At 36.7% G+C, this 22439-nt stretch overlaps 1 protein-coding gene across 8 annotated transcripts in view; it reads left to right on the top strand.

Moving 5' to 3' along the window:
* Nucleotides 1-204: 204 nt before the first annotated feature.
* Nucleotides 205-22439, top strand: part of ELAVL2 (ELAV like RNA binding protein 2) — a 70250-nt gene continuing 48015 nt past the window's right edge. For 4 of the 8 annotated variants that reach the window (XM_063080505.1, XM_063080504.1, XM_063080501.1 and 1 more), the window contains exons 1-2: nt 1140-1211; nt 4070-4313. In XM_063080505.1, coding sequence (XP_062936575.1) covers nt 1140-1211; nt 4070-4313 — 316 coding nt within the window. Of the gene's footprint in view, nt 214-1139; nt 1212-4069; nt 4314-22439 lie in introns of those variants that run through there. The other 4 variants (XM_063080507.1, XM_063080506.1, XM_063080503.1 and 1 more) reach the window with 2 other exon arrangements.

The raw sequence follows: 22439 nt of genomic DNA, 5'->3' as shown, positions 1-22439 counted from the left end.
AACCCTTTTGGTAGATGCCAGAAAATGGAATCCATTATTATGTGTTATTAGTGTCTTTGCTAGCATCAAGCAAGAGTTAAATCACTTGCAGCCAGGTTTAACTCTAAGGATGAAATTTTTATAATTATAAATATGCAAGTAAAAGACATTTTGACCCTTCTTTATTATATATTATCTATCTTCAGAGACTGTTTTCTGATTGTTATGTTGACCGTTTAAACATCTGCATATATAGCTAAAAAGTAAACTTTGGATTTTGTGCCAATATTGTGACTGTTTAGTATTTGGGCAAGTTGTAATAAGTGGTGAATGGCCCATTAACTATATTGGAGGCCTCGTAGCAGCACTAATTTCAAGTCATGCTGGGTTTACAATTTACATATTAAAAAATGTTCACTTGATTTCGTTCAGGGACAAAGCTGACATCCTATGCAAGCATTACTCCAAACAATCCTATTTATTGGTCCAATTATTTCAATTGAAAGATGCTGCTTTACTGCCTCTTAGTATATGTGAACAATTCTCAGTGAAACTGTTAGAGACCAGTTGACTATAGTGTCAGAATAATCTCACAGGGTTTCGATTCACTTTTAATTTTAAGTCCCAGGATTAAGGATCATTTGTAGTATAATGTAACAGTGTAGGCAAATATAGCTTCTCTTAGTACCCTTTTGATATTTTGGGGGAAGAGTGTTTTTATGCAAAACAATCACTTATGAATTGCATGATCGCTTTTTCTCAGTGTAGAATTTCATTCACATTTCCTCCCTTCTGCCACATCCTTAAGAGGCAGGACAGCATGCAGTAATTCGCTTTTATTTTGTTTTATTTTTTTATTTTCGAGATGTGGTTTAAGGTAGTTCTGTAGGATAGATGCCAAAATAACTATTTAATATTGTTTTAAAATTAGGCTCAATTAAAAATGCTTACATTTGTGCAAGAAAACTACATGTTAAAATGAATTTGGAAAGATTAGATTGGAATTGCCTCAAATTCAATTAAGCCACACTGCATGGACGTGCTGGGAATATCAATACAGTCACTGTAAATTTTGTACAAACTGATTTGTTGCATTATCTTGCTCATCTAACATACGGTACTTTTTGTGTCCATATTGCAGACGGCAACTCCAAACTAACATGGCAGTCAGACTGTGTGATGTGGCTTCTCTGCTTAGAAGTGGTTCGTGGGCAGCAGAGCCTTGGACTGGGGTCTGTGGGATTTTTCTTAAATTCTGTAGGCTACTTTTTTTTTTTTTTTTTTTTCTTAGCATGTTGCAGGAGTGCTGAGGCCATACCAAACACTTGAACCTTTCATTTGGCATACTGATTATTCTTACATTGAATCTATTGTGGTATGGCCATCATTAGGACTTAAAGCACATTGCAATTTTAACTATAGTGGTATATGTAGCATCAGAACCATGCTCTTGTATGTAACTTTTAATAATCTAAATTAGGATTTAGGGCAGACTCAAAAGAGTTGACAAGCTTTTTTTAAAAACAAAAAGTTTTGGTATGGTCTGAATACTAAGTTACCGTAATTCTTTACATTCTGTTTACTATGTATTTTTTTGGTTACTAAATTTTGAAGTTATTTACAATTCCTGATGCTCAAAAAAAAAAAAAAAAAAAAAAAAAAAAAACCCCAACTTGAAATTGTAAATCTGGCTAAAAATTATTTGCCCAGTAACTGTTGAAAGAGTTTGCATTCTGTGAACAGTTGTGTTGAGCCTATCAATGGAATATGCATTATTTGTAAAATATAGCACATTAGTATCATTTTATTCTGAGCAGATGGTCCTATAGCTAAGAGATGCTGTAATTTTCAGCACACACAGCCTACTGCAGCTGTTCACTTGAATGTTGGCTTAGGAGCTCATTCTTGCCACCTGAACATGGAAATAAATGTGCAATTATGTGAGGAGTGTTTGTTGTCCTTGCTAAATCCTGCTAATTTCAGTCAATGAATACTTTATATTTCAAATGCTGTCCAAATTGAGCCTTAGTCCAAATCTCACTTTTGGGGCTCTCAGTTTCTACACATACCTTACCTTTTAAATAGTGATTTGTTTTAATTGGCCTTGGCCACTTTCATCTTGTAGCTTATCGGTTTCATAACTGCTGGGCAAAGGTTAACCCTACAAGAATTTTGCTGTGGAAAGAACAATCCACAAATAATATTCTACAAACCAGAACAGTTATGCTCTATTAGGAAATCTGAAACCTCCTTCTCAGTTTCAAATAGATTTATTAATTTTAATAAAACCCATATCTTGAATTATTTTAGATTTTTTAAAATATAGATTTCCAAATGTTTCTTTTTCCTTTACTCCCTTAAGTATTCCCTGAGGATACTTACCTGGCAAAAGTAGCCTGCAGTTTGTAAAATAAATGCCCATTTCTTTGAAAAATGAATGAAGTCATGGAGGGGTTACAGGTTGTTTGATATTTCGTAGGTGTTCTGGATTTTGGCTCCTGTATTTCTTTCTTTCTTTCTTTTTTTTTTTTTTTTTTAAATCATGACAGCACTGATTTCTTGTCCAGTCTGACCAGTGTCAATCCGGTCAATTGACCAGTCTCAACCTGTTCTATGCTGCCTTCTTTTATAAACATCTCTTGGCAGTAGAGATTTCTTCCTATATGTTTATCCACTGATGTGCCCTTTTATTTTTCTTAGACAGTATGCTTTTTTAAAAGACAGTTTTTGTTCTTTCCTTGTAGCCGTTTCCCTCTACTTTGCTTTTTTTCTTTGCCTCGAATTATTTGCCTTTTCTATGTTAAAATTTCCCTAAAACTAGCATCCCATCAATTCAGAATGGTCAGTTTTGAGAAGCAGTTCTTTGTGGAGCTAAGAGACATATTGGATGAAATACAAAAGATAATCCTTTCAGTGATGCTTTTGATTTTTAGATTCCCCCATGGTCTTGGCTGTCCAAAGTTAGATAGCGATTGGAAAATGTTTTCGGAAAATTTGGGGCTATGGTTTGTGAATCTTTTGCTCAAAGAGCATAGGATTGGTTTTTAGGAAACTGTATTCAAAATTGCTTAATAAGTGATTTTTAGAATAGCCTGAATAGTTTGAGGCCATTTTCCCCAACTCTACTATTTATCTGTATTTGGAGTTTATAGATAACTTATTACTAGCATTTTCAACAGGCTTATGTGCTCAAATGAAAATTCCTTGGGCTGGTCTGTTTGTAAAAGTTGATATATTTATATTGTTTTGGTGGACTGGAGAGGGTTTTGTTTTTTTGTTTTTTCTCTTTAAAATCTGAGTCAAGGCAAAATATCATATTGAATTATTTGGGGATTTTATTTTGATACTGTTGATCAGTTGCCTTGTTGGTGATTTTTAGCTGCCAAGGTTGACAAGAATGGCCTGTTTTCTGCAAGGTAGACAAAGTATTTATAACTTCATTCCCAAGTTATCCTACAAATCCTTTTCACTCCCTAACATTTAACATCTATTTTTCTTATATCTTACTAATGGTAGAGGTACATGATATTGTCAATCAAAAACATTTTCAATATGTAACCAAAACAGTACATGTTGACAAATTTATATTTTTTAAAGTACTCTTGCTCCTTGATTTTAATTTAATGGATGTGTGTCACTTTTAGATTATTGAACCTCTTAGGCTAACTAAAAATCTAATTAGGTAGGCCATTTTTTGGTTTATTTTGGTAGCGTGATAAGCACTTTAATTTTCTAGTATGATTTTTAGTCAGGGTTTAATTCAGTGCCATTTGGTACTCAATTTCCTCGTTTTGGTCACTGCAGGTGAGTAAGGTATGTGAGTAGACTCAGAATGCGATTCTAGAAAATGTTTTAAGATTTAAGTCGTGCTTATGTGCATGTATGTAACATGTATGTGAAAGTATAATTGTAATCTTGAATAGTTTAATATAGAGTAAAAATTAAGCGTAGGTGTTGTACTTTTTGTTGAAGCTTTTGTCATTTCAGCAGAATGACTTGTGTTTAGTGACAACTGTTTAAATTCTTGGATGGAATCTCTAATAGGTTGTGAAATATGAATCCTGACATTTCTTATTTTCTCTGTTTTTAGCAGGTAATTGCTGCCATGGAAACACAACTGTCTAATGGACCAACTTGCAATAACACAGCCAATGGTCCAACCACCATAAACAACAACTGCTCATCACCAGTTGACTCTGGGAACACAGAGGACAGCAAGACCAACTTAATAGTCAACTACCTTCCTCAGAACATGACACAAGAGGAACTAAAGAGTCTTTTTGGGAGCATTGGTGAGATAGAGTCCTGTAAACTTGTAAGAGACAAAATAACAGGTATGCAGTTTTATATATATGATTCGCATTTAAAGGATTGTGTTTCAAGATATGAGAAAATAATAAGTTTATTACTTGTAAATAATTCAGCGCTGCAGTTATACGCTTCTAGATTTTCTCTCTGTCACTGATTACATCAGCAGTATGAAATTTAGTTTTAAGAATTTTAAGTTTTCATTTTAAAGCATTTATATTTTGGGCAGGTATATGTTTTAACTGGACTTCAGTACACTCTGAGCTGTAAAGCATCTTTGGAAAATGTTTTAAAATTGTGTGTGTGTGTGTGTGTGTGTGTGTGTGTGTGTGTGTGTGTGTGTGTGTGTGTGTGTGTGTGTGTGTGTGTCTGGGGTAGCAAGTGTCATGTTAACCTTTATTTTTTATTTTTTTCTGAGCTTACATGGTTTAGCATTTCAACAGTGAGATTTAACGAAAACTGTTTGGGAGAGGGAAAAAGCTCTTAAAATGTCCTTCCCCTTAAGTTAGTATACTCCTTCTGCTTTTAATATATATGATAAAGTAAATGATAATATTCACATTGTCAGTGTAAAAACATTTGCACTGATATAATTTGAGTATAAAGAGATCTTATGTCCTGTTCCTTAACAAGGAAAGGAAGACATGGTTTATTTATTAGTATCCCTCTTATCATAAAGTTGAGAATGGAAGGATGGGTTATTTGGCCTTAATGATGGTACATTTTGAATATTAGGTAGTTGAAAATCCCCTTAGTATTTAAGATTTGCCTTAATGTTTAGAGTAGGTCAAAAACCTAAGGAGTATGTTCTTGGGATAGAAGGGTTAATGCTTCCCCCAGGAGTTGTTTTCAAACACTGAAATGTACAAACACTGAAAATGTACAGACCTCATGGCTGTTTCATGTTATTGTTAAATTTGAGGGATGGGTGCATATTTACAAGGCTTATGACCAAAAATATAAAACTAAATAGTACTTGAAATAAGAAAGGATACATAAAAGCAGGGTATAGAATAGGACCAGGGGTCTGAATTAGTCGTGTGACCTTGGACAAGTTAGCTCTTGGCTTTAGGTTTCCATGGATAAAATGAGGTAGAGGGTAAAGAAAAGGAGGTCACACTGGGTAATTTTTAAGGTCAACTTTGACTTTTTTCTGAAATGGTACTTTGCTCTGTTCTCTTATCAAGACAGCAGGGCTCATTCTCTCCAAGCTCTCCAAGTGAGTTCTTAAGAGTCAGCACGTGGGCTTGCTTGCCTTCACAATCGTATTTCCTCAAGCTACACATTGAAATTCACAGGGAGATCATATTCATTGAAATCAATTAAAAACTAAGTAAAAAGTAGTCATTGATTCATACTGAATAATTATTATATTTTAACTAATTATGTTGTTTAGATGTTCACAATGATGTTATCAGGAAGGTTCTTCTTATGTTCTTGAGCATTGATAATCAGTTGGTTAAGATTTTTCAATTTCTTTTCCAAAATGGAGTGTGAGCAGCATATTTGAAATTTATAAAAAAAGTTTTTGAAATATTGGAAAAGGTAGAGAACAAAAGGCTCTTCTGTCCTGATATTGAATTTTATTTTATTTTTTTAATTAGCAAAACAACATTCTTTACATGTGGATTTCACAACCTTGTTGACATAAATATAAAATGTGATAAATGATATGAAAGGTATGACATAAATGATGTGATTTCTGGTTTCATTACTTAGTAGCTACCCCAAACATTAAAAAAGATGGTTGAAAAGAGCACAATAGTCACATTTTTTTGTTGTAATATTGTGTGTAGTAGATGAAAATATTAAACAAATAATGCGTCTTTTGTATTAAGCAATTGCCATCGGAAGCATCTCACAGATTTTCACCTCTCATCTCTAGTCAGTTTTGAATTATCTTATTCTTTCATAAACCTTTTACTTGAGCTGTTATATGTGGAACAATGGGATAAATTCGAGTTCATCTTCATGTCCTTTGCCTGTCTGGCTTTAGTGTGGTGGATTTTGGTAACAGATGCACAGCACATGGGTAATCTGAAATATGTGGTTTGGTACTGAAAAACTTAATATTTGTTGTCCATTACCTTCACCTCCCACCCTCTCCCTATTGTCTTTTCAGGGATAATGGATATTTCTACTATGGTAAAATTTCTGTTAAAAACATCTGGTAAGCAAGTGGAGTACCTGAGAAATTCCTCAATGGGCAGGAGTGTCAAAAAGTGATGTTTTCTAAGCTTTGTTTCATGAGATAGTGATAATTATTTCTCAGAATAAGTACTCCATTGACAAACAAGTTTGAGAAATGCTTTGCTCCATACTTCTCTGTTTCAGATACACACTGCAGATCATCAGCGTATTAAAAGTCCTGCAGTAAAGAAAGAAAACCTGTTTCATTTATGGTTCCTCAGCCTTATTTGATCACAGAACCTATTTGGGGGGATATCTCCCTGACACTAGATTTCCACTGAACATGCTGCTGTAAAAGCTTTTGAAATCATTTGTTAACTAGTTATCGGTTTAATCTGAAATTCTCCCCTTACCTGTTCACATCAATAAAATATGAGCATGTTTTGTAATATGAATGTACATGATAATGAAGTATAAATTAAAAAGTTGAGTAGGCAAGTCTGAGTATAAGTCATCTCTACTTCAGGTAACCCTGATTTGAATTGGCCCACTGACAACTTATTTGTAGTATGGATTAAAACAGTGTCAGAAAGGTCTGACTCATTTAGCTTCAAACATAAATTGCCTTCGGATTATTTTCTTTTTTAATTCTGAGTTTCTTTGTAAATATTTGCGTCGAACAAAGTAGGCTAGTAAATGGTAGATATCTAAAACAGAGTTCTGAATAGTTGTACTTTGCAAAGCAGGCATATCTTCCTAAGAAGAGCTTTTATATCTCTGGAAAGGTTTTGAAAGAACTTGGGGGATTGGATTCTGCCCTATGATGTTTATCTTTGGTGATCATGTGTAGTTTCTCAGTACATATTTTAGGGACAGGTCAAAGTTCTTTGTTCCCTCTCTAACTATCCAACTTATCCTACCTGCTGGGGGCAGTCAGGCGACATTTTCGATTTCTACTTCTGTAGGAGCATGAGCATTAATTGTCTGGGTTATAAGAAAACTCTGGAGTCACTCTTTAGGAAGATGACTTGAAATCCCTCCTTTTCACTTTTCTTAAGTCTTACTTGTTGCTTTGCGTTGCTTCGCCCCTGCCCCCCAAATTTGGCACCCCACTGCCCCTGGGTGACGGAGATGAAAGGATTACTCAAAGCCCATCTTTTCTGAGCAGTGAGAGGTCCCGAAGTGGTTAACTTCCCTTCCTCGGGAAATTAACGCTGAATTGGGGTTCTCCTCCTGCATTTATTTTCCAGACCAGGAAGTTACAGGAAGAGACATAGGTGGGGTTATAGTTTAACAGTATAGGCTGTTAACTTTCAGTGAAACCAGATGACATTCCAGTAAGGCAATTAAGTGGTCCTATCAACAACAGTTTGATCTTAGCAAACATTCCTTCCTATAGCAATTTCTCAGTATCTTTACATAACAATCAGTAACTAGTCTGTCTTTGAGCCAGTAACCTTCTGTGCCACAATCCTTATCTTGCAACAGAGACTGATAGCCTGAGGGAAATTTCTAGTCCTCTGCAAGGTCAATATTTGAAACTGCAAGGCTTTGGAAAACCAGGCCCTGTGAAGTACATATGCTTTTTAGTATATTCCACATTACTTAATGCTGAATTAGGAAAGTATATCTCAGGTACGAAAATATCTACTGAGTAAAGTGTGTGCCTCTTTTCTAAGTCCTTGAAGAGACTATATAATTTTTAGACTGTGTCAGTGTTAGCAAATTAATGTCACTATTTTGATAGAATGAGGATTAGGGAAGTACATTAAGAAATGTCTTCAGTAACAAATACAATAATCTTCTCTCTAACCTAAATTCTATTTATTATGTTGTTTGTCAGGCCCTTTCTTTGGGCTTGTGCCCAGCTTTATGCTTCAGCCTGTTTCCTATCTATAGGCATTCATCATGAGAAGCTACCACTGCTTACACAGTTTAGCTGACGTTGGTCCATCCCTCTGAGTTCTGAAATGCACTTCAGAGTCCTTGACACCTGCTGATGCTGCATTCTAGAGGAGTAAAATGAATTTTATGAAGCAAGGAATGAATAATAGAGCCTTAGAGCCAGAAAAGTGCTAGAGGTGACCTTAACCAACCCCCTCCATACCTTCCCCAAACATCACAAGTGATGAGAGGCCCAGCTTTTGTGAAATGACTAGTTCAAGGCCACACAACTATTAAGTGGTATAGAGCATGGACCAGGATTCTGGTTTTCTGATTTTTTACGTAGGTGTTTGCTCCTTGTCTGTTCTTGGAGGCAAGAACTCAGTCCTAAAAAATTAAGCACAGGATTGACTGATCCAGGCAGCAACTACTGGTGAGTATGTTTTCGTTGGAAGGGGAATGGAAGATTATTGAGAATCAAGGACTGAAGGATACACAAAATGAACAACAACATCCATGCTTACCTAGAAACGTTATACTATACGGTTGTGAGTTTGGATGTTCTAGCCCTCCGGTTCCTAAATGTGGCTTTACTTCCTCACCTAAGGGAGTTTTAAAAAAGTACAGATTCCGGAGGCCTTGAGAATCTGTTGTCAGAGAGCTCTCCAGATGCTTTTGAAGCCCAAGCAGTTTTGGGAATCACACAGCATGTCTCTCGAAGTATGGTTACTAGGGTACCTGCATTGGAATCACTTGTGATCGCCAGAAATGTAGGTTCCTGGGTCCTGTACAGACCTACTAAATTAGAATCTCTGTAGAAGAGAATAGGGCCTAGGAATGTTCTAGTTACCTGGGAGTTATTCATATATTTTTCCTGAACATTTAGCAGGGAGACAGAACAAGGGATTTCCAGGTTTACCTGAATTCTGGCCTTGAGGTGGATAGGAGAGGTGTTATGACTGTAGCACCTAATTCCATGGCAAGCCTAAGTTTCAAGTGCTGTCCCCTCCTTGGCATTGGTCTCTGAGTTAATTTCTGGGGTCCAGGACTAGAGATGTTGAGATTAAAAGTCACCAGGCTGAGCTGTCCCTGAAAGTGTGGGTGTGTAATGTTTTCAGAATTCCAGGATATAGTGTTTTGTCACTGTTATTTTTCCTTTCTTCTAAAACAGGGGTAAGAGAATTATAGTTAGTTGAAGACCTCAGGTAACTTATCCTGGTGTGATGTTTTGCTCTTGTGCTGACCCCCATAGGCTGCCAACTAGGAGTTTTCAGACAAAAGGGAAAAATAAAAACCAAAACAGACAAACGTAAACTCCAGGGGGCCCAAAGAGACTTTGCAGATGTTGATTACCTCTGATCTGGTAGTGCCTTGCATGGTAAGGAAGGCCTCTTTTCTTTTTCTCCTCCTAGGGCTAGTGTAGTAAAAAAAATTTTTTATTTACTGTATGCCATTGCTTCCTGAGAACTTTAAAGCTAGTTTTGATCCTTGTTTTTTCTATCAGAATAATATGATTTTCAAACTCTTTTAATGGCATAGGATTCTCCCCTCCTTTTTAAATACATACAGTCTTAGCTCCTCAGGATTGAAACTGATGAGTGATATTTTATTAGTCTAACACATACCTTCAAATTTAATAGCATTTATTTCTTGTAAAGTCAGTCAATTACAGTTAATGCAAGGCTGTTTTGATGAACATTAATGTGAAAATGTGGTTCCGTATGACAGTTACAAAATTACAGTCGGCCTGTTAGGTGTTCAGAATATCAGGACATCAAGAATTCTGATTCTTGTAAACAAATAGTTGAAAACAGGGTGGTTGGGCGGGTGAGTGAATGAGCAGATGGTAATTTAATAAACACCTCACTTTACAGACTCTGTATACTATTGAATTAAAAGGATGGCAGAAAGGCTGTGTGTGTTCCCAGGTCTGTAGGAAACAAGATAACTAGGCTGCACAGGGGTTAATGCTTCAGTGGTCTCTAGCTTAGCTATGGAATATAATACATTTGGATCCATTTTTAGATATTTGTCTCAAGTTTGTGGAACCCCTGATGAGTGTTTGAAACATCTGCAATAGATAAAAGATACTAGAGAAACTTTATTTGCATCTTTATCAATATACCTTTCAACCTGATTATTTTTATGTTATACCTTTTTATTTTCCAAAAGTCATGGCTAATCTATCGTTTAAAAAATTTGATGTTATTACTATAGAAACTTTTCTATAAAATTTTGGAGAAAGGACTTTAAAATTTATTCTTCTAGGTTCACATTTTTCACTTGAACCTGGGTATTTTTATAGAACAATCTTCAGTGTCAGTGTTGATTAGTTTAGATGAAAAGTTTTATGCAGGATGATAAAACTAGAAACTTATAAAAATTTAAGAAATCAATTGTACTTCTTTACCATTCTCAGAGAGAAAAAAATTATCTTTACCCTCTTAGTTTTAGTTCCTGGGAACCTACACTCTAAACTAACAAAAGACAGATTACGTGGAGAAAAGGCACACAATGTTTATTAGTATTTTATGTGCTCGGGAGTTCACAGAAAAGTGGTTAGACTTGGGGGCTTATATACCATTTTTACAAAGGAAAGGTTTTGACTTAGAGGAACTTTGTGGAGAAGTAGTCAGAAAATGTCCGAAAAAAATTAATGAAAGATAAGGATTATTTTAGCAAGATTTGTTTATGCAGACTCATGTCTGTGTTGACTCTGTCTCTGGTGGTAAGAGTCACTCTCCTCTTACTGGCACATGATGGGGGACACCTTTGTGTGGAAAATTTATGCTCTGCTTTTAGGCAGAAAAGGGAAGGGAAGAGAACTCTTGGATTTGTTGATTCTTGGCCTTCAGTTTAAAAGTAACATGCTGAAGTGGAATATTTTGGGGAAGCATATTCTGGACCCCTCACCATGAAGTTAACGCCCAATTAGCAAACTTAAACAGAAAAGCTGCTTCTTTGGATATCCTGTGGTGATGAAACCTTTAATGGCTCCTTACTGGGAAGAGAAAACATCTATTATGAGAATACAGAAAAGTTTGAAACAGAATCTTTCATGATTAATTTGTAAATTATGTGGGTTTTTGTTTCCCTGATTTCTTGATGTAGATATTTGTGTTATTTTATATGCTTTTCCTTTAGAAGAAAATGCAAGAGTGTGTGTAACTCCCAGGAGTTACTTATGCAGTTTTCCAACAGCTTTTTAAGAATATTTACTGAGAAAATGAGGTTGAAACACTTAGGTAAATGAGATTTAGGAGTTCTGATTTTATGTTTATTTTCTTTTTTGGCTGTTGTCATTGGGGACTTCCATAATGACCATATTTGTCTTACTGGTGGATTAGGAACATAGTCTTTAGTACCTTTGACTTTATTCCTTCGTTAGGTTGATAGAAGACACAAACTTTGTTAATTATTCCTATTCATAGAAAATAAAAATGTAGTTGAAGTTCTGTTGTAAGTATTTGCCCCCTTATATTTCAAGGTATGAGTGCATGTGTGCTATTTGCTATTCCAGACCTTTTGTTTGTTTGTTTTTAGTAGAATTTGATTACTTTTGCAGCAGGATATTGGTGGTATAGACTAGAAACCATTCTCAGTTTTTTATTAAGTGGCTGTTGTAATGATGGAAAATGTAGATGAGAAAGAGGATGGTGAACTAAAATGAGAGAAGATAAAGAAGAAATGCTGATACAGGACTTCTTTTTGTAAAATCCCTTTTCTCCTCATGTATGAAATTGACTTATTACCCCCCTCCCCCTCACCATTTTCATGACATAGTACAAAAATCAACCTCGTTGTCTTTTGATGGTTCTTACTCTATTTCACTACCTTATTACGCTACCTTAGCACCAGCCTTTGTTTTTTAAATTTTCTGTCTAAATTCTGAATGAAATGAAGCGTATTTATTTTGTACATTTCTTTTTAAGTATTCCTGAACCAGAATAGTTGATTGTTGAAGCCAAAGGTGTGCTTTGGTATTTGCCAACTTCTTTTGAGCTTGTTCTAAGTTAAGTGACTTTCAGCCGAGTACACTGCTGCTACTGAATTTTGAGAGCTGTGGGAACCCTTAGAGCGTGCCTTTGCATCTAAAAAGGTCAACTTTAACAAATATTTTCTGGTATTTTCCTTATGTCATTTGATTTGCCAGGTCCATACAGTGGCTTCATTAACATGTTTTACTCCTTAATGTATTTGTTTTTGCTCTTGGAAGTGTTAGAATGTCAATATTTTGACAACACTGGATACCCCTTTTATTGGTGTATCTGCAGTCACATATTTTTTGAGGAGCGTTAAGCTGCAGAGAGAGCAGCATTGGCAGGTCTTCCAAGTATTTTGAAGAAACAGTTCCTGAGTTAAAACTGTCTTTTGGGGATCTAACTACTCCGTAATCTCTTAACACCATATATCATCTTTAGCTAATCGAAGAGTGATCATTGTTCTAAATTAGAACAAATATTTCCACTTTGTACTTTATGCCTCCTTCGAGGAGAAAAAGTGCAAGATGGCATTGTTCAAGTTGTGTCTAAGAATTCTTATGGTCATGTGAAATGGATGTGAATGCAGCCGTAATGGGATTTACCAGACTCCTGTGTACACTCGGCTTATTTACGTAGCTTAACATTGAAACAAAATGCCTTTTGTCTCCTCCCCTGCTAGAGAGGTGGCCGTTTGAGCATTAATTTTAGAGGTTTATCCTATAAAGTTCATTGTTACACTTGGGTTCAAATCCAAGTCAGCCACTTACTTGTGTTGTGGCCTTATGTGAGCTATTTGATTCTGAACTTCAGTTTCTTCTGTAAAATACCTAGCACACGGGAGTTCTTTCCCCCAGTCTTCTTCTTACCTGTTAGTATTCAGTTGTGTGAGAGTTGCAAGTTTTTTTCCCTTGGTTAAACTGATATTTGAAAAAACATCTACAAGATGATCTTTTGTTCTAGGATTCTTACAATTTCTCATGATGCAGGAAGAATACAAAGCTGGTTTTCTATCCTTTGATTTCTAGGTGATTTAACCAATATAATTGGTTTTCTAGGGGTGGACAAAGTGGGAAAAGGAAGTACAAGGCAGGACTTCGGAACCCAGAAAGATGATTAATGGTATAATACCAGCCTCTATGAACTAGAGCACTGGAGTGTGGAGTTATTGCTCTATGTGGTATTGTGTGAATGTTATTCAGAATGAATTAGCTCAACTTAAAATATGAAGGTACTTTCAGCCGAGCTTCCCTAAAGGACTGTTATTGGCCTGGGAAGGTCAGCAAGTTGTTAAATTGAGACACGAAGTATTGGTTAGATAAAAACTAACTATAGCTTATTTTTACTTTTATTGAAGTCTTCTTCCTTATTAATGTAAATTGCAAATACTGTTACTAAATATTCTGATTTCATCATATAAGACATTCAAGTAGAGAAATACAGAGACCTGTGTTTTCGTTTGTTAAGAAGCCCCGGTATTCCTGCAGTGTTAGCAGATCCGAGGACATAGAAAAAAATTGCTGTCCCTTTGTTTTCTTTTCTGTTGAAATATTCATTGAAAACATTTAAAACATTGCTTCATTCAGTCATCACAGACTTCACAGATTTCAATTGGGGGGAGGGTGGAGGGGGGAGGCAATTTCCGTGAGGGCATGGTTAACTTAACAGATGCAGTTTTACATCTTGTTTTCCTTTTCTGTTAAATCCTTATGCATATTGTGAATTAGAGTTTATTTTTAGCTCTTAATGAGTTCTTTTCTCATCATTGTACTTTTTGTTGGAACTCTGTTTTGTACATAATGCCTGGATTTTGAAGGGAAAGTGTATATGCCTTACAAGTCCTGTATCCACCCTCTCCCTTCCAGCTCATCTAAAATTTACATTTCTTGATGTGGGATGATAGACTTATTTGTTACCTTGCAGAGCAGATGTGGTGATGCTCTTGACTCTTCACAACCTGTTTGACCTTTGGACTTCCTGAGAAAGTCAAATCGTCCTTTTAAAATAGGGTTTAAGGGAGGCACAGCTGCATGTAAACAGGTAAACCAGAATCATTACCTTGTTTTCAAGGTCACTGGAGCCTGAGGGAACAGCTTTATTTCCTCACATTTTGATGCTTTAAATCCAGTCTTAAGGAATCACTGGTCGTTAACACCGTGCCCTCCAAGGTGCTATCTTCTGAATCCTTCCCATCCCTGGTATAGTCTCCGAGAGCTTTTTTCATACCACTAAAATGAATTGTAGTTTGCTCTTAGTCCACTTTAAAATGTATCTAAATAGGTTGGTCGTGGTGTGTCGAATCAACTGACATATCTTCATGTATAAAATAATGGAGCTCCCCTGAATGATTTTTTGAGTCTTATATCTAAAATTCTATGACTTTCTTTTGTGAACCTGAGTACTAGGTTAGCGCTTCTTAAACACAGTACCAAAGATTTTGCCATGCATGGTGTAGACAGCATATTACATTCTCAAGCAGAATGATTTGGGATCTCATCTCTTAAAATCTCAGCACATTAAACTAAGTTTAGTTTTAGACCCTTATATTCTCAGTATTTCTGGGCCTTTATTTCTGGGGTAAATCTCTTCATTTATGCTACAATAGGATTAAGATACAGAATTGGCAGTACTGATTTGTTGTTGTGTTTACATCCATACGTTTCTTTTTGTAAGTGCTAGAAATCTGAAGCCTTTGCAGAAAGGCATGATAATGTTCAATGCATTATATCCCCCAGTTCCAGGTTCTAGAACATTCAAATCTGTACCTGACATGCTGTTGAAAAGCAGAATGTGGAATCTCTGGGCTTAGCTTCCTGACTCTATTTGAGATTTTAATTCTTTGAATGCTTCTGGAAAACAGTATATTTGGCATAGTAATCAGTGTAAGGAGGATGTCTAATATTCTTTCTTGGCTTCTAGAGCTGGACAACAGGCTTTTTTAGAGTCCTTCCCTTCCTTTTTTGAGGGTTGACATGTTGCAAGTGGACCTAAGAGCTGTATACACTAAACTAACTTTGATAATTTTGTGTAGTTGATAGTAGGCACAAAAGAAGGAAGAGTGAGGTTTAGCTATTCTACAGGTTATAGTGAAAGCAGATTTCAGGCCAGATTCTGCCACACATATGGACTTTTAGCAAGCAGGCCCAAAGGGATTGATAAAAATGTTCTGAAAGCTTAATAGAGTCTCAGTTCTCTATTTTGTTGTTGTTGTTGTTGTTGTTTTTTAGGTGCTTTGAACACACCTTATATGAAATGTTCACCTGAGGCTGACAACATTCCACAGGTGGCATTCTGTGTCCTCTCTTTGCATTATGCAAAAAAGAAATCCCTTTCATCAAAGACTGGAACTTGGGCCATTTAATATTTTAGGGTTTCTATCCATAAGGATTAAGCCACCTTGGATTTTTGTACCCTGTTGATACACGGGTGGGTAGTATCTCTAGACTAATTTAGCTCATCTACATATCTTGAATGCCTTTAATTTTACCAATAAGACCCCATTTCTGACACTTATTACACTAATTAACAAATAACTAGCATATGGGGAAAAGACCTGTTTTGACATTTATTATGTAAATTAGCAGAGAATTGGTTGTTGATTTAGATATGGATAGAAGACAGGCTTATACTAGTCATTTTTGGATTTTGGCCCTTACATGTATTATGCTAGTCATCTATGCTGGAACTGTGCATTAATGATAGTATGGTGGGTGACCACCCATAGAAGTAAAGCGTATACTACTGGTGCACAAGTAACACCACACTGATTCATACCAAATTAAAAAAAAAAATTTTATCGTAAACTGTGCATAAAACAAAATTTATCGTTTTAACCATTTAAAGCATATAGTTCAGTGGCAGTAAGCACATTCACAATGTTTTGCAACCATTATTACCTTTATCCATTTCCAGAATCTTTTCATCATCCTGAACAGGATCACTGTACCTGTTAAATAATAATTTCTCACCTCCTCTACCCCCATTTTTTTTTTTCCTGGTAACCATTCTGTTTTCTGTCTCTATGAGTGTGCCTATTCTAGGTATCTCATAATAAGTCAAATAATAAAATATTTGTCATATTAAAGTATTTAAAAAGTAAATTATAGTGATTATTTCAAGAGATATTAGTTTTTTTCGTTTTGTTTTATTTTCCCTTGGACTCTGCAAATTTTATTTCTCTTTCTTTCCACAGGGCTTTGGGAACCAATTCCTCCTCCTAAAATAAATAGCTTACTTGTCTTTGATCTTATTTCTTGCCACTCTCTCCATAAAAAAGAATATCCAATTAACATACTGAATTTGTGCAATGTTTTATTTATTTATTTTATTTTACTAATTTTTTTTACATTCTGTGATATTGCAGAGCAGTTGGGTGGGAGGGGGAAGAGGGGAAAGGGGAAGGAAATGGGATGGAAGAAGGAGGAGGGGTGGGATTGAGGCTTGCAGCACTCCCCTCATTCCCACAGGGGAGACCAGGAGGCTTCTAGAAGTGGCTTGGTCATTGCCAGGCTGGGTGCAGATGTCAGGGGGTTGTGGCAAAAGCCCTCGTCTTCCACCTCCTCAGCTCAGGAACCTGGGGCCCTTCTTGCTGTGGCTTTGTGGTGGTTGCTGGAATGGTTGCTCGTGTTGCAGGGGGCATGACCGAGACCCTCAGTCCCCCACTGCCCCAGCTCAGGAGAGCCCAGGACATGTCCTGCAGCAGCTTGGTGATCGTCACTGGGCTGGTTGCTCATGTTAGGGGGGTGTGACCAAGGCCCTCAGCCCCTAACTGTCCTGGCTCAGGAGAGCCCAGGGTGCTTCCTTTGGCGGCTCAGTGGTTGTTGCTGGAGTGGTTGCGCTTGCTATGTGCAGTGTTTTATCAGATTACTGACTACTTGCAGGGACTCCATCTTGCCCCTTTGCAGTTGTTAAGCCTTGTTCAGGCTTGTTTTATTCTTTTGGAAGTTGTTTCCGATCTCTGTCACACAGTGATGTCAGACCACCTGGAGGAAGAGGCAGTGGCATGCACAGCAGATTTGAGAAGAACCACCTAAGTAGTAGTTTTACACCCAGCGGTCTCCTCTGCCTTCATGCTCTTCTCCTTCCTCTTCGCCTAGAGTCAGAGCATGCAGGGATGCACATCTGTGTGGAGTCTTGTGAGCAACGTTCCCAGACTTCCTTCTCTTGGCCTCATTTTATCCTCTCCTTTCCTGAGAACCTGATGAAAGTCTTGGCAGAAAGCCATTCCTCAGTAGAAGGAGACAAGAAGGGAAAAGTAGAAATGACTTTCTGTAGTTTTAGTTCTTTCTTCCAGTTTTTTCTCGCCCCTGCTCTAGTATTTCCTCTACCCACCCCTTAAAAAAAAAAAAAAAACCCAAACAAAATGGTAATCAAGCAACCAACCAACCAAACAGACTCACAGGGCAGAGCCATTCCTTTTTTTAGACCACAGGAACAATTGTTGTAGTTAAAGAAGAATTACATATCATCCTAAAGCAACTTTGGAAGGCAGATGCTGATGTATGTTGAATTTGGAGGCCATTGGTCTGTGGCCTATTTCTACCTTTGCATTATTTCAGATTCTGTGCTACTGAATAGAACAGTCTTCCTTTTAAAATTTAGGTCTTATGTCTTGGCCTCCTGCCTTCTCTGTTGGCATCAGCCAAATGCCTGCTGGCTGCAGGAACATCATTCCACACTTAGAGACTGTATTTATTTTCAGATGTTGGCTATTGACAACTGAAAAGCAATTCCATGTGTTGGGGCTTAACAGAAAGTGTCCCCTAGGTTGTATGAGTTTAAAATAAAAGCGGGGTAATACACTTCATGGTTAAGATCTTAATTCAAGCTTTTTGTAGACTTTTCTTCTCCCTACTGTGTACTTTGCACTTGTATTAGTGGAGAACTTCCAAAGGCCTCATTCTGGGATGAGGAAGATCTTCTACCTCCGAAGCTATAAGGTCTTTTCTGGTAATAGAGTTGGATTTCTGATTTCAAGTGGTGACTGACTGTTGAAGAGAGCCTGAGTCATGAAATACTCTGATAACATCTTGTGGCAGCATCTCATGGTTAGTGTGAGGTAGGGGTGGAGGAATTGGTCATACCTGTGGAGGAGAGATGCAGAATGTTCTAAAGTGGTGTTTGTTTTGTTTTTGAGCTAGGATGTAGAAGCAGTATGGTCTGGTCCACTAATGATTTGTTGACCGTTCCATTTGATGGTTAATATTAAATGCAATCACTTGTTTGAACGGAAATGGGAGAGGTATCTTTCAGTTTGTATGGCAAGATTTGTAAGGACCTTTATGGATCCAAGAGTAAGTTGTCTTATTCTTTCATTTTTATTAGGACCCTTCCATATTGGGGAATTCTCTTTCCTAATATATAGCTGGTAGGAGGGTAATTCTCAAAGCCAGTGGGGCATGTCCTCCCTGTCCTTGCCTGAGAGCCAGTAAGGGAGCTGGAGTAAAGTCAGTTAGGCATTTTCTCCCAGGACCTAGACTTTCTTAAGAAAGTGGTGGAAGGATGGGATGGTGATGGTGACCTTACCTGTCTGTTTTGTGATGGTGTTTTCACTTCTTACTTCTTAACTCCCTGGAGCCTGGTTCCCAGCCCCTTTTCATTCTGAAAACTCTGTGTACCTGTTTGAATCAATTCCTTTCTGCTACTTAGCAAGGGTTAATTTGCATTATTTGTAATTTACAACTCTAATGAAAGAATTTCTGTGTAATTCATGTTTCTCTTTCTGTCAGTTTACTTTTCACCACACCCAAAAGGAAGCTTCTTAAATTTTTGTTATTCTCACTTTCACTTATAAGAAAGTTTTGTAATTGTTTAGAAGTCCCTGTTTTGAACTTGTAGTCATTGTTGGCAAAGGAGTTTGTCTTTGTTTTGAGAAATGTGCATGTATGTGTATTTTATAAATAAAATCACGTGTCAGTGTCTTTCAAAAGTTGACTCATATTTGCTTCACATTGCCAGTGTTGGAGGAAACCAACATTTTTGTATAATTATGCAAAAATAGGAAGTGCAATGAAGATACTGATATTCCCTCTCAAGTAACCTCTTGTGACTTCTCCCTCATTTGATATGTTTCCTGGTCACCACTTTCCTCCATGAGTGTGAGTAAGAACAACCTGAAGAATGGCTGAGATGACCAGCAGCAGTGGCATTCTCTGTGAGCACGTAGCAGGTCTTTCTGGGTGTTTCATGTCTGGATTTTAATCTTTAGGGGTCAGTAATGTTTGCTGACTTCCATTGCTTATAGCAGCTGATGAGAACCATAAGTCTTGTGAAAAAACAGACTTACCTGTGAATGACCTTTATTTATCCCCTGTTTTCTTAGTCACCCTTTAATTAAAACCCTTTGGTGTCCAGCCATGTGAGGACATACATATGCTTAGAGGCGTTAAATTTCTATGTCCCATGGGGTCAGTGGTATACGCCATCATTATCTCAATTGTTTGGACAGTTTTCAGTTCTCTGAAGAGATTAAAATCTAGTTTTATCTTTATTGATAGTATGTTTTATTCCTAACAAGTCACTGAGGCAGAATCATAAGGGTAAAAAAAACTTCCAGTTTTGTGTTCTTACCTTGCAACCTATTAAGATGTTTGTGTAAGCGTAAAGGATTAGGATGGGATATCTGTTCAGGCAGCTTTAAGTGAAAACGTGGTGGGTGGGACAGAGGGATAACCTGGCCAGGGTATCACCCGGTTTTAGAGGATGATTTCAGAAAATCTTTGCCTAACACTTTAATGAGGCTATGCATTCTGCATTCAGAAAACAAACTTTTTAGGGGACTGTGCAAATATACCTTAGCTCTAGGTCATTTGATTTGTGTTTCCTTAGAAATTTTGCTTTTTTTTTTAATTTTTATTTTTTTTTAAATTCCTGGATGAAAATGACAGAATGTAACTGTAGGAGCAAGATATCTTTGTAGGGAATAATGGCATCAAGAATCTTGGGGCTGCAGTCAAGACTGTGAAGTGATAACCTTAGTGGTAAGGTTTAAGATTTGACTAAAAACAATCATTTAATAAAATTTGGTAACTGCGATAGTTATACTGTGATTAACCTTTAGTTTTTTGTTTCTAGATATTCAGCCCAGAGTCTCAAGAATTGCTAAGAAAGAGAAGAAATTCTGAGTTAATTTCCATGTTGTAAGAGTGGAAGGAGTATCATTAAGATGGTTAAGTAGCATAGAATACTTAATTGAATCTTTTAAGTATATGTTTACATGATCTTTCATATGTTGGAGGCTTAAGGAAGAAAGTTTGTTCCTCTCCCTTCCTTGAAAAGAATGCTGTTTAGAGGCATTCAGTCTTAATCTGAAATTTTTACACATATACAAGTCACAACTGTTGATATGACATAGCTTTTAAAGCATTGTACAAGTTCTGCTTCCTTTAGTTAGTGATGGATGTGATTCTGTGGGGGCAGGGAGGATAAAAAACTAAATGTAGTATGGGAGTACTTCAAAAAATTCATGGAAAAATGGAATTAAAAGATAATACAAATCTTTCCACGAACTTTTGAATACCTCATGTGTAGTAGGCTTTTGAGTTAAGACAGTCCATTTCAGTGTATGTTTGTTTTCTTGCTAGAAAATATTCTTGCTTGGGGAAAATAAATTTAGTAATCTAAGTATAAATGAAATAGCTTACTGTTGGTGTCAGGGAAACCTAGAATAAGCACTTAAAAGGTGGTATTGTATTTGGGAATAGTGCTTGACTAGAAAGTGATCTGGAAGCATACATAAGGTATTTCAAGTTTTTCCCCCAAATAAAGGAGAGAGATTAGTTTATAATATGTAACTATTTGGTTCCCTTCCCCTTTATAAACAGCAAGAAAGAAGTTGTCAGCAACAAAATAGTAAAACTCCTTGACACTAAAGGCAGTATTGGATATTGGAATGAGCTGAAAAACTAGTATTTAAAGAAAGCTTCATTTCTTTGAGTGGTGTACTTGTAATTGAATACCTAATGTTTTGTATAGCATTCTACGGTGTAGGGAGGAAGCCCTTCAAGACTGATTCTAAAACACAGGTTTGAATTTATTTGTGAAGCTTACTTCACAAGGGTAAGGTGGAGATGATGGAATCATAGGGGCGCACTAGAGAGCACCTGTAAATCAAGTAATTTCAGTAACAGCTGATAAAAGGAAGCATCATATTAAAAGTTTTTAAGATGAATTAAAATTAAGGTGTTCTTGAATGAGACCCTTTCTATCCTCTACCCTGCTATAGATTCATGGGTACTTGAGATGATGAAGTGGTAATAAGTTAAAAAGTTCATTTTCGTGTTTAGGTTCTTTCTGTTTCATTGGAGGGATGTATCCAGAACTAACAGCAATGGCCATGTGTGCTAAGTTTCTTAGTATATGATTTAAATATTTTATTTTTAATATATGTTTAAGTCCATGGCAAAAGTCAAGCCTCTGTGCTTCAGTGTGATGTATTCGGTGTAAAGGGTAATATACTACAATGCTGATGTGGCTGGTGCCACAGTACTTTTGTGTCCCAATGATCCTTGTCTAGACATACCTTTTAAGCATTTACTTCTTCATCAAAATGTCTTTGTAAATTTTAAATTTGGAGGATCACAATGGCTCATCCTTCCAACTTTTAAACCAGGTGATTCGGGAAGAAATGCTTATGTGTGGTATGAATGTAGCAATCATAGGAGCTACACCATTTTGCATTTCTCTTTAGAAGCCATCTATTAATTGGTGGGCGGATTGCCCTGTGGTCTGAGTGGTTTTTTATAACATATGCTGTCCCTTAGCAAAAACAAAATGGATGTTTATTTCTGTCTGGGGACCTCTTTGACTTAATTCGTAGCCATAGGTCCTTCTGACTTGCAGCCTTTACAACTTATTTACCATGTACAGCTCAGCTTCCTCTGTAGATTGTGTTCCATTGGGATTCTTGCCCCTTTACTGCTTCTGAGAGAGCTTCTTGAGGTTCTGTCTGTAGTATTTAAATAGATTCCCTTTATACTCAGCATTTTTACCCTAATCTGCCCAAACACAATTGGTGTTTCTTCTAAGTATAAAAATCAGTGCATTTGTGTGACTATTTTAAATTGAGGGGGAGAAGAAAATGTTCCTCATACCCTCTTGAAAATGTAACTGCCTTTCTTTGTTAAATATAAACTAAGCAAAATGACCTGTACAAAGAGA

This window comes from Cynocephalus volans, chromosome 16, assembly GCF_027409185.1.
Source record: "Cynocephalus volans isolate mCynVol1 chromosome 16, mCynVol1.pri, whole genome shotgun sequence".
Classification (NCBI taxonomy): domain Eukaryota; kingdom Metazoa; phylum Chordata; class Mammalia; order Dermoptera; family Cynocephalidae; genus Cynocephalus; species Cynocephalus volans.
The sequence above is the reverse complement of the archived record's forward strand: the minus strand, read 5'-3'. Positions and strand labels throughout refer to the sequence as shown.